General features: G+C 37.5%; 2 protein-coding genes across 2 annotated transcripts; both read left to right on the top strand.

Moving 5' to 3' along the window:
* The first annotated feature begins 1,653 nt into the window (after positions 1–1,653).
* On the top strand, positions 1,654–7,682 carry LOC133318732 (peroxiredoxin 2-like). The gene is made up of 4 exons (XM_061526745.1): positions 1,654–1,786; positions 5,604–5,744; positions 6,705–7,013; positions 7,318–7,682. Exons 2-4 carry the CDS (start codon positions 5,614–5,616, stop codon positions 7,463–7,465), a joined length of 588 nt encoding a protein of 195 aa, XP_061382729.1. The 5' UTR covers positions 1,654–1,786; positions 5,604–5,613; the 3' UTR covers positions 7,466–7,682.
* Positions 2,219–4,780, top strand: LOC133320052 (uncharacterized). Its single transcript, XM_061526746.1, has 2 exons — positions 2,219–2,710; positions 4,216–4,780. Exons 1-2 carry the CDS (start codon positions 2,607–2,609, stop codon positions 4,424–4,426), a joined length of 315 nt encoding a protein of 104 aa, XP_061382730.1. The 5' UTR covers positions 2,219–2,606; the 3' UTR covers positions 4,427–4,780.
* Positions 7,683–10,969: the final 3,287 nt, after the last annotated feature.

A 10,969-nucleotide genomic window follows, 5' to 3' on the forward strand; every position in this document is an offset into this window, starting at 1 on the left:
ATAGGTATCAGTGGTCCTTTTTTTTTTTTTTGTTAACGCGGTGAAAGGTTTTATACCTACCCCTCCGTCTAGGGGAGACGGAGGATCTTATGTGGGATTCACGGGCCAGAAGGGCCCATGGTACCCACTAAAACACCAGCGGTCACTCTCCTCACCGCCTGGTGGATCGACGCGGGAATCGCTCAAGGCATGCATCCGCGACGATCCGGCGGCAGGCCGCGAACGGCCACCTCCCCCCGAGGGCTCACTCAACGTGACAAGGAGCGTCCCCCCGCCTGGCGAGCTTGCTTAACCGCGAGAGGGTTAACCCCTTACCCCTCCCACCCAAGCCCACGCGGCCAGTCTCCGACCACCCACCGCCGAGCGCAAGCGTCCAACGGCAGACAGAGCGGAGACCAGCCATCAAGCGACCCGGACCTCCGAAGAGGCCTGAGTATCCGTTCACCGCATTCAGCGGCGAACCCCCCCCCCCCCTCGTAACTGATTGCACCGGTTGCCCGGTGGGCGATGGGGTCGTCACGTCCCGACGCCAAACGCGGCAACCGCGGACGTCCGCCTCCTCCATGGGCTGACCCCCAGCCCTGGACCCAGACCCCACAAGGAGGTCAAGATCCTCCCCCCCGAGACTGATTGCACCGGTTCCCCGGTGGGCGATGGGGTCGTCACGTCCCGACGCCAAACGCGGCAGCCGCGAACGGCCGCCTCCTCCATGGGCTGATCCTCAGCCCTGGACCAAGACCCCACAAGGAGGTCAAGGTCCTGCCTCCCCCCCGTGACTGATTGCACCGGTTACCCGGTGGGCGATGGGGTCGTCACGTCCCGACGCCAAAAGGTATCAGTGGTCCTGCCGTTACAAGGTAAATCCACTTGCAGACTTACCAGAAGGCCCTTCTTCACATCAGTGTCATCACATTTGTGGAGTAGAAATCATTTCCGACCCCGATCACTTTGACGGAGTGATGATGATCTAAACACGTGGCTTAGATAATCCTTCCGTTGTAGACTAAGTGAAGTATATGACTCAGTAGCAGTCTATTAAAATTTTGTCTATCTGATATGTTTTTTTTTATTTTAAAAAATCTACATATCCTGTTATAGAGTTTTTGATGTTTATCCAAGTAACCCTGAACTATGGATTGATATATAGTTATTTGTTTCATAGGTTTTTATTAGTAATGTCGTAAATTGACACATTCCTTAAGAATATTTTTATAACCATAGTTTTCTCACACAAACTGAGGAATTTTAGTAAGTGCTGTCGCAAGGTAACGGTCACAAAAACACAATATATTATTAAATATCACATAATTTATTTTATGATTTTGATTGAAGAGAACTTTTTCTAGCAATTTTAATGCAGCACATTTGTTACAATCATTAATAATATTTGTTTAGATTTTAATTATTATTACCAACTTTTAAAACGAAAAACTAATTCAGCTTAGCGCCATCTCTGGACGTTATAATAAACCAAGTAACCTAGCCTATCTATAAGCCTCATATTGTCAATGGAAAAGTAGAATATAATGAATGTACCTAATAAAAGAAATATTAAAATTTTAATAAAAACAATATTTTTTATTTCTAATGATATATAATCTATATATTTTACTTAAGTAAAGTAATAAAAAAAAATAGCATGTTTTATCTATAGAAGGTAAGTTTTTATTTCCGTCCTGTGTAGGAAGTTGCTCTCGAAACTCATCTCTCATTTGTCATTTTCACGCCGGTCTCATCGGTTTTATCGGACATTGTAAATTGGTTTGACACAGCAATTTTTTTAAATGTAAGTATTATTGTTACGTTTTTAATCCTCTATTATTAATAAAATACTAATAATTGTATGTCCTCTTACATTTTTTCGAATTACCCATAATTATGAAGTTCCATTGTCGCTATCGACTGTTTGGATTCATCTAGAAAATGTATATAACAATAAATGATAACCACGACTACAGTTACCGCTAACCACAACATATATTACAGTTATGGCGTTCAGCTCAATTTCGGTATAATTTTATGCATGCCTTCATATTTTCAAGAAGCGACTTAGATTGTTTTAAAATTGTTAGTGATTTCGCGTTAATTAAAATAATAATCATAGTTAAAGGTTAAGATGATGCAAGAAATGAATAGAAAACGAGAGCGGTCTGACTCGGGGAATGAAATAAATGAAAACATCGCTAAAAAATTATTAGTTGGCAGGTCAGTGGGGTGCCTGAAATTATTTCAGTACTTCGGTGACGGGATTTAGATCGGTGGTAGCTAGTAGGAAATGTATGGTTTTGTCTATACTGATGCTCGGTAACAAAAATACATTATATCCTTATAAATTTTCGCCTATTACATTTTTACAACTCTACCCACTTGTATCGATGTTTACTGCGTGCATAGAAAATTATTCCCATCCAATACGGGACCGGAAAAATTTAATCCTATCGCTTAGCTTTTAAATGTAAAAATTTTCCTTTTATTAATTAAAGAATTCCACTGGTTTTTTAAGAATGAATCATACAGAAGGCATGCAATTAGAGTGATTTACATTTTTGTCAGCTGTAATTTTTACACATTAATTAATATATTAATTCAAAGTTATCAAAGTGACCATGACTATGGAGCACAAGTGCTATTGCCGCGGGGATGAGGCCAGCAGTCTCGACCTCAGTCGCCCCGAACATCTCTTGCCCATGATGAGACCGTTTTCTATGAGGTTAAAATGATTTCATAGTCCTAGTAATATCGGTCGAGTAGTCCTACAAATAATTATTTGGGTTTGTTTTGCTTAGATTAATTATTCATAGACTTCTAGTATATAATTGTTTGTTGGAGTAGGTTAATGTAAGCGGGTAATTAATATTTATAGCCATATGGAGATTTGCCTTATGTAACAAGTGAACAATGCAATTGTTCACTTGTTACTCTCCGTTGTGTTCAAATCATCAGTTAATTGGTAAATTCAATTCTCCATTATTTCTATAGTTTTTTAATATGTAGCTATTCTTGTGTTAAAGGTTCCTTTGTTATAATTCCTTCAATGATTTTACACACACACACATATATATATATATATATATATATATATATATGTTTATGTAAATTGCACAATATTATCCAACATTGCAATGTACTGTGACCTTAGTATCACATAGTGAGTATTAAAGGAACTGTTATTGATTTTTCCACTTCACCTATTGTTCTGAAGGTCTTAATTATAAAGCATTACATTTTTTTCCACACCCAGTCAGTCAGACGGGTGGTGATTGCATTAATGTGTCATTTATTATGGCCGCTATAGAAATATCCAAATAATGAACAGAGGATTCTCATAAGCCATTCAACTTGTAAGGAAGCAGTGGGTAGACACACTTAGAATATTTTTTTGTTATTAGGCCACTATAATGGGTACATCACTAATGTTTTGTAAGTGGGATACTCGAGACTTTTAGTATTTAGTTTAAATATTAAACTCATAATAAGGGACAATACATACTGTGGTTGATGGGTTTACTTGTACTTATATTATTGTTATGGCACATTGAACATACTTCAAGCATTTTAACAACAGCGGCCTTGTTAGGAGTGTTATATGATCACTGTTAACTTTTATTACAATACATTTATTGAGGAATTAACTAATAATTCGTGAGTACTATAAACATAACTGCATCATTTACTTTTTAAATTTTCATATGTAATCATTGTTTGCATTGAAAGTCTTATTTAAATAGTTTGTGGTTTTGATATTATGCACAAACATACATACACTTTAAGTGTAAGATATCTGCTGATAAAGCTAAACAGCTGATAACAGTCTCGAGAGCCACAATTATTTTAAGTGACGAAAAAGTGATAAAACATGAATTGGGTGATCGGTTCGTGTTCCACCGCGTACTTTGATCCTAATCTCTAATGACTTAACTGATAGGTTTAGGAAATACCTGAATTATATCCATATGTACTAAAAAAAGACGGTCTCGAATATATATCCATTATTATAAAATTTCGATGATTTTATAGGCAGATGATTAGATGGTTTGAAACAGAACATTCCAGACGTTTACGTTGTTAAATTACGTTTAATAGCATCGTAAGTTAAAAAAAAAATATAGTTAGTTACGTACATGCAAAAGATTATCTTTCTCACGAATTTTACGATATATAAATAATTTTTACAAGACAATAGAATAAATTAAACGTTGAAGTGAAAATTCCCAGGGTCAGTAACCTGGAGGCGATTGTAACTAACATGTTCAACTGCGGAGTCCTAACTGACCTGTTGTATAATGGGGACGGAGCCCTACTGGTGAGAATTTGGCGCTCCACCGAAACTATGACCACCTCCGTACAAGTTATGAGAAATAATTATATATTAGGCACCGGATCTAGGTTGGTGTGCACTCGTATGATAATGATTGGGTCGTTATAGAAAGTCGATTAGGAAATTAACCGGCCTCGGACATTTGAGAGGTTCTGTTTTAGAGAGTATTCAAGGTTCGCTTTAGATGTATCGTAGCTCGCATGTAGTAATGTATGTAGCGTTGAGCTTGGAAAGTATTTGAGAGAACTACTAATATATTAACAGCCTGTGTCTTAAGATGGAGTGACAATCCTTACTGGGGACATTCACTGAAACCCTGCGAAAAGAAAATATATTTGGCAGACGTTTTTATGATACACTTGAACAACATTCTAAAATCATTTCTGCCCTTCAGAAAAAAAATAAAGTTCGTTCCCTACTTATGATGATTATTTGTATGAAACGGGAATCTAATTAAATCGTTCTGACCATCCACGACTTATGAGAGGTGTCACAACACACACACACGTGTGATTACATTGTTTTTGTGACGGAGGTCGGTGGATGTCAGTGGTAATAAAAATAATACGTAACATAAAGGATGTAAAATGAACTCGTCATTAATATTACTAAATAGTAACTACATGTGCGCGATAGACTTTTGTTTATTATTTACATCAATAAAAATTCTTAAAAAAATAAATCTATTCCAAGTTACGCCTCGTTCCATCAGCTGTGCGTTCCTTAAAAGTTGCGTCAGAATCTGTAGAGATAAATTGGAATAAACAGACAGACTTACAGAAAAAAATATTTTTTATGCTTAGTCCGAGTTCACATCACAATACATACAGAGCGTCGACAATTGCTCATAAATATTACAATCGGTTACTGGAGGAGAGACGGCAAGCGCTTCGTATGTACTGTGAAGTGGAAAGTAAAAATTATTAGTAGTTGGTATTTGTTTTTTACATGAATATTAAGAGTTCACGCGAGATAAGATGTTTGTTATCACGAGATGAATGATCCCGCCGACAACATCTTAATGTAGATGACACTTCAATAATTTATCGAAAAAACGCGTTACATGTTATAGATAAATAACTACTGATGCTATATTTATACATAGATGTCCCGAGGTTTTGTCCGCTTTTAATTCTTATTTTTGATTATAATTTATACTAATACAAAAAAATTTGCAAGCAGCATATATTACCGTCTATTTCATGAACTATCCTCCAATGAAAGTCCTGTCAAAATCGATGCAGAACGAAATCAAAATAGATTTTTTTCTATTTCCTAATTCCAGTTTCAACAAGATGCCTCTCCAGCTGACCAAACAAGCTCCTCAGTGGAAGACCACGGCCGTCGTCAACGGCGAGTTCAAGGACATCGCTCTGTCCGACTACAAGGGGAAATACGTTGTGCTGTTCTTCTACCCCCTGGACTTGTAAGTTGTTAAATGATACAACACAAATATCATAAACATGGTACAGTAGATAATTTCAATGTTAACTTTTTGATATGAAAAGTATTGATTAATGAGATCTAAGAATATCGCGAGTATTCGTTTTAACGAAACTAAAATTTTTTCGTATTACTACGCGTTTTTTATTATTTTAAAAAACTCCCGAAGTTCCGGTTAGTATCCATGACGTATCCATACGTGACCCCGGGCGGACGAGATGTGAATGTCTTAAACGTTGAGTTATCTATTTGACAGTAAGAACGAGAGCGCTTAGTACAAGTTACAATTACAGTTAGTTAGTAGTTTCTCACCAATAAATAATCTCGCGTTATAGTGACGATGCCTACTCGGACTACACATGCAGATCCAAAAACTGGTTTCCATAAGATTTCGACACAAAATACATTCATAAATATAGGTATTAAAGAGAATTAAAATATGTAGCGTAAACGACGTAATTACTAATAAATGTAAGACCTTAAACATACAGCCAATGAAGTGATTATGTTAATCTCATAATGACAGTACACAGGAATAGTCGCGACATACAATCATAGCAGAGATTACTGTAGAGTGTAGTCGGAGCGAGGCGCAGAGATTGTATGTTGGCAGTCATTATATGTTTGTCGCTCAGACATTAACAGCTGACAGCCACTTAATGTTACAGTGAGGGAAGTCAATTTATTTAACAATTATTTTTAATGATCAGATACCATGTCTTCTTGTACTTTATTCATTATAAGTCTCAGGACGTCTTTATGTTTACGTAGTATAATCTCGATGTCCATTGCATCACATCCAGAGCACTCTGAACGTTGTAATTTTCTTAATCTTTAACTTTATTTTAACTCACCATCTATCGCCATGATATTGAATTTAAAAGTTAATTATGATGTTGAACTTAAATGTGTATATATATATATATGTGTCTCTGTTTGTCAGCACGTTCGTGTGCCCTACCGAGATCATCGCTTTCTCGGAGCGCGCGGACGAGTTCCGCAAGTTGGGATGTGAGGTGATCGCCGCCTCCACGGACTCGCACTTCACTCACCTGGCGTGGATCAACACGCCCAGGAAGCAGGGCGGTCTGGGACCCATGAACATCCCCATCATCAGCGACAAGTCGCACCGCATCGCCCGGGACTACGGCGTGCTCAACGAGGAGTCCGGGATACCCTTCAGGGGACTCTTCATCATCGACGACAAACAGAACCTCAGACAGGTCACCGTCAACGACCTGCCCGTGGGGAGGTGAGGACACGGAAGCTTCGGCTTCAGTGACTGCTAGAACTGCACGGAAAATGGAATATTTATAATGTTTCTCCCAATAGAGTTTCTGTTCAGACACTACACATGTAATGACTTTGATAAAGATGAGACACAATATTATAAACTGAAGGAATTGTTGTTGCACAAGATAGATTATAGTCACCAGAATTAGTTATATCTCTGATGTATATTTAAATAAATCCAGTCCACATAGGACATGTTATCAAAATGGCTAGACTTGTCAAACAACTTCCCACACTTCTCTCACAAATATTATCACTTCCAGGTCAGTAGACGAAACCCTTCGCCTGGTGCAGGCGTTCCAGTTCACTGACAAGCACGGCGAAGTGTGTCCGGCCAACTGGAGGCCGGGTGCCAAGACCATCAAACCTGACAGCAAGGCTGCCCAGGAGTACTTCGGAGACGTCAACTAAACGCTCATTATAATAACCAGTTGTAGCCGGCCACAACTGGCTAACACACCATAACCCGGCTACACCTAGCCATTTAATGGAAATAGTTAATTTATGAACCCTTCAGTATGTGATAATTGTTTGTATGTAGTGTTGTATGCGAGTCTCCGCCAGCGCGCGTCGCAGCGCAGGATTCCCATCCGACAGTACTAAGGCTGTTATTAAATATATGCGCCGAGGTGGAGTTTCATTTACTACTCAAATACAGACTAACTAAAGATTACTGACTAATAAATAATGTATGACCCGCGAAACGGCTCCCATGACTCGCGACTATTCATATAGATGCTAATATTTTCCGATTTCTAAGCGTATTTTATTATTTGATAAACGACATACTCCGACGTTCCGGTTACTTTGCAGTAGTGGGAGTTTTTTTAAATAATAAAATACGCGTAGTAATCCGGAAATATTAGTTTCGTGTAAGTGAAAATCTTATTATATTTGTGTTATATTTTCAATTTATTTTTTGTTGCTTAATAACGAATGAGAGCCGGCTGTATGAAGATGTACCGCTGCATATTAAACATTGGGTCCTAGTGTTCGAGGTACAGAGTCAGATTTGCTTTTCAATGTTCGGTTATTTCCAGTGATGTCCTACATGATGGCTGAAGCCAGTATTTTTAGTTTTCAAATGCAGATTCATACTTAAATGTCGTTACAAAGTTACAACGCTTTAGAATTAAAATTAATTATAATCAGTCGTAAAAATGATTCAAAGGATTCTAGTATATTACGATTAACACGGCACGGATGGCGCCACTAGTAACAAGATGAGAGTGACATGAGGGAAGCGTAAAAGCTTCTAAGCGATACTCTTCTCAAGTCGGACAGACGCTGGTCGTCGGCTGAAGACACGTACAGGAACCTGTCGGAGAGAACTCTATCTATTACAAAGTGCAAAAAACCTGTATGATATAATCGACCGTGGCGATATTATACGCCATAAAAATAACGAGTTTCTTGTGAGACACACTGGCGCCATCTATAATCTGGGATGTATGACTATAATTGTTTGCGCGCCTCAACCTGAAATTTTATATTAATTAAGCCCACCTATGGAAATCGTAAAAATAATGAAAAGTCAGATAATTTAGCGCCAACAATCGGCGGTCTATAAGTTTTACACAAATAACTATAGATGGCGGTAATTTAAAGTATTTACACGTTTTTATTAACTTCACTTGTGTTTGTTTGCATGCTATCAAGTCTTCGCTCGATTTTGCACTACTTCTAGCGATCTGATTTTTTAACCACTCGCACCTCACAGAGTCTGGTGACAATGCAATAATTCGATTGAATTATCCCGGTAATCTGATTAGATTTGTCAGGATCCATGAATTTCTTTCCGCATCCTTTGAGTGAGATTAAGAGAGAAAGAGCTAGTTGGCACTTAGCATAGACAATTCACACAAACGCGCGGACAGGTAAATACTTTCTTAAGCTACAATACTTGCGTCTTGGTTCGTTATATTTATAAATGTACCGACAAATCTAATACGCATACTATTGCTATAATATAATACTCATAATATAACAAGTAAATTTTGCTTTATTTATATAACTTAATATTTACCATGAGAATTTTTATGACATACATTCGTTATTCACTAAGAAGTGGAAAATAATGATGAACGAAAAATATTAATATTATCGTGAAGGAAGCGTGGGGTGCTCGTTGCAAGGAAAATATGTCTCAAAAGTAGAGTTTCCCAGACTATTAGGGCAACATTTTTGTTTACAGATTGAGATTTGAGTCACAAACCCTCATATTTGATGCCATTCGAGCTTAACGAATATGATTGAAATCGCATAGCGATAATCCTCGCCGGCCTGATATCAAACCCAGAATATAAAAGTGTCCAATAGAAACCTTAGGGAACATTCAAAACAATACTTTATTTTGTTATTAAAACAATGTTACTTTGATTATTATGCGATATACACATTAATGATTATTTAAGGTACATTGCTCATTAAATATTCTTTTATAGTTTGTTTTGAGTCAGGAAATACGTACTTCTTTGTGTTCTGGTACGCGAGGTAATAAGTAATGTTTTTGTTCCTCGTCCACTATGTATCATTAACTGCTTTCAGTGACTGCACCAACAGCTTTAGTTAAGCGTGATGAATCGATGCAATAGCAAATCACGAAGAAGGCCACTCCATGAGAAAGCTGTCAGCAATTTTAAGTCGCTTGAAAAAGGATTTGTTGTTCTCAGAAACAAAATTATCGATATTTTACTTGAAAAGAAGACCGCTGAGTCGAAAGATATACATTAGCTAAATTAGAAACAATTTTTACCTTACCTTCTTGGTTAATATAATCGTCAGACAGAGACAATATAGACACTTCGTCTGTCAAAAACCACAAATGCTGGCAAAACTTCTGAACGTCCGATTTTGATAGAGTTTTGTTTACCATTTCGTATGCTTTCACAGCCTTCAAAGAGCATCAGTCGTGTTAGGACGCTTTTACCGATTATAAAATGCATTGCAACCAGGGCTTGCCATAGGACGTCGTGATAAATAGGCGCACGTTTAATACCTACAGCTGTTTTGTGCTTGTTTGACATTTTGAATTGAGAGCAAAATAAGTTTAGTTCTTATGATTAAATAGCTCTCAACATCTTTTCCGCGCTGTTTTCGCTTTTTTGGACTCATCATTAGGATGGAGGACAGCTTACGACAGGTCACCGAATGACGCACAGATAATCCTGGAAAATATAAAATAATATAATGCTGTAGCAATATTATTTTTACTACTTACGTACTTGTTAACTCTACCCAGGTAAAAAAGTTATATATAATTAGACACATATATCTGTATATTATTAAATATATTTACAAATCACTGGAAAAGACGTTTTCATACTCTGACAGCTCTTCTATAATTAATATAAGTGTCTCTGGTCTCCTCGCTCTATCTCTGTCTCTCTGTCTCTGTCTCTGTCTCTGTCCCTGTCTCTGTCTCTGTCCCTGTCTCTGTCTCTGTCCCTGTCTCTGTCTCTGTCTCTGTCTACCCAGAAATGGTGCGAGACTCTTCTATAGTACCACAATAAGTATTATACCACAATAAGCGGCTCCTCAGTTAAAACCGCGGCACTCGCATGTGACATTAAACTGACAGGTGCATTGAATCAAATCATTTTGAAGATGTTTGTCATTGAAGCCACCTAATGATGGCTTGATTTAACTAAGTATTGATTTAAAACACAGATAAAGTTAACGGTCGACGAAATCTGTACTTTCAGACTTGTAGATAATTTCGTTCTTATTAAATAAATTTGAAATAAAGAATGTCCATAAAATACAATAAATAAGTTATTATGTTATATATTATGTCAGACAGTCCCTTGATAATTAACTATGTGACGTCGGTCGTGCTATGCTCTGGGTTTTGATAACCATGCACTAAAATATTCTCAAAGCCATATCTTTTCAAAATAATTAAAAGAAAACAAT

This window comes from Danaus plexippus (genome assembly GCF_018135715.1).
Source record: "Danaus plexippus chromosome 3 unlocalized genomic scaffold, MEX_DaPlex mxdp_25, whole genome shotgun sequence".
Classification (NCBI taxonomy): Eukaryota; Metazoa; Arthropoda; class Insecta; order Lepidoptera; family Nymphalidae; genus Danaus; species Danaus plexippus.

What these genes read in the sequence shown, in the direction of transcription:
- LOC133318732 (XM_061526745.1), top strand. Translation starts at nt 5,614, where the DNA reads ATGCCTCTCCAGCTGACCAAACAAGCTCCTCAGTGGAAGACCACGGCC. An exon ending in TTCTTCTACCCCCTGGACTT is followed by an intron (nt 5,745 to 6,704) that starts GTAAGTTGTTAA and finishes TCTGTTTGTCAG; the next exon opens with CACGTTCGTGTGCCCTACCG. An exon ending in AACGACCTGCCCGTGGGGAG is followed by an intron (nt 7,014 to 7,317) that starts GTGAGGACACGG and finishes TATCACTTCCAG; the next exon opens with GTCAGTAGACGAAACCCTTC.
- LOC133320052 (XM_061526746.1), top strand. Translation starts at nt 2,607, where the DNA reads ATGACTATGGAGCACAAGTGCTATTGCCGCGGGGATGAGGCCAGCAGT. An exon ending in ATGAGACCGTTTTCTATGAG is followed by an intron (nt 2,711 to 4,215) that starts GTTAAAATGATT and finishes GAAAATTCCCAG; the next exon opens with GGTCAGTAACCTGGAGGCGA.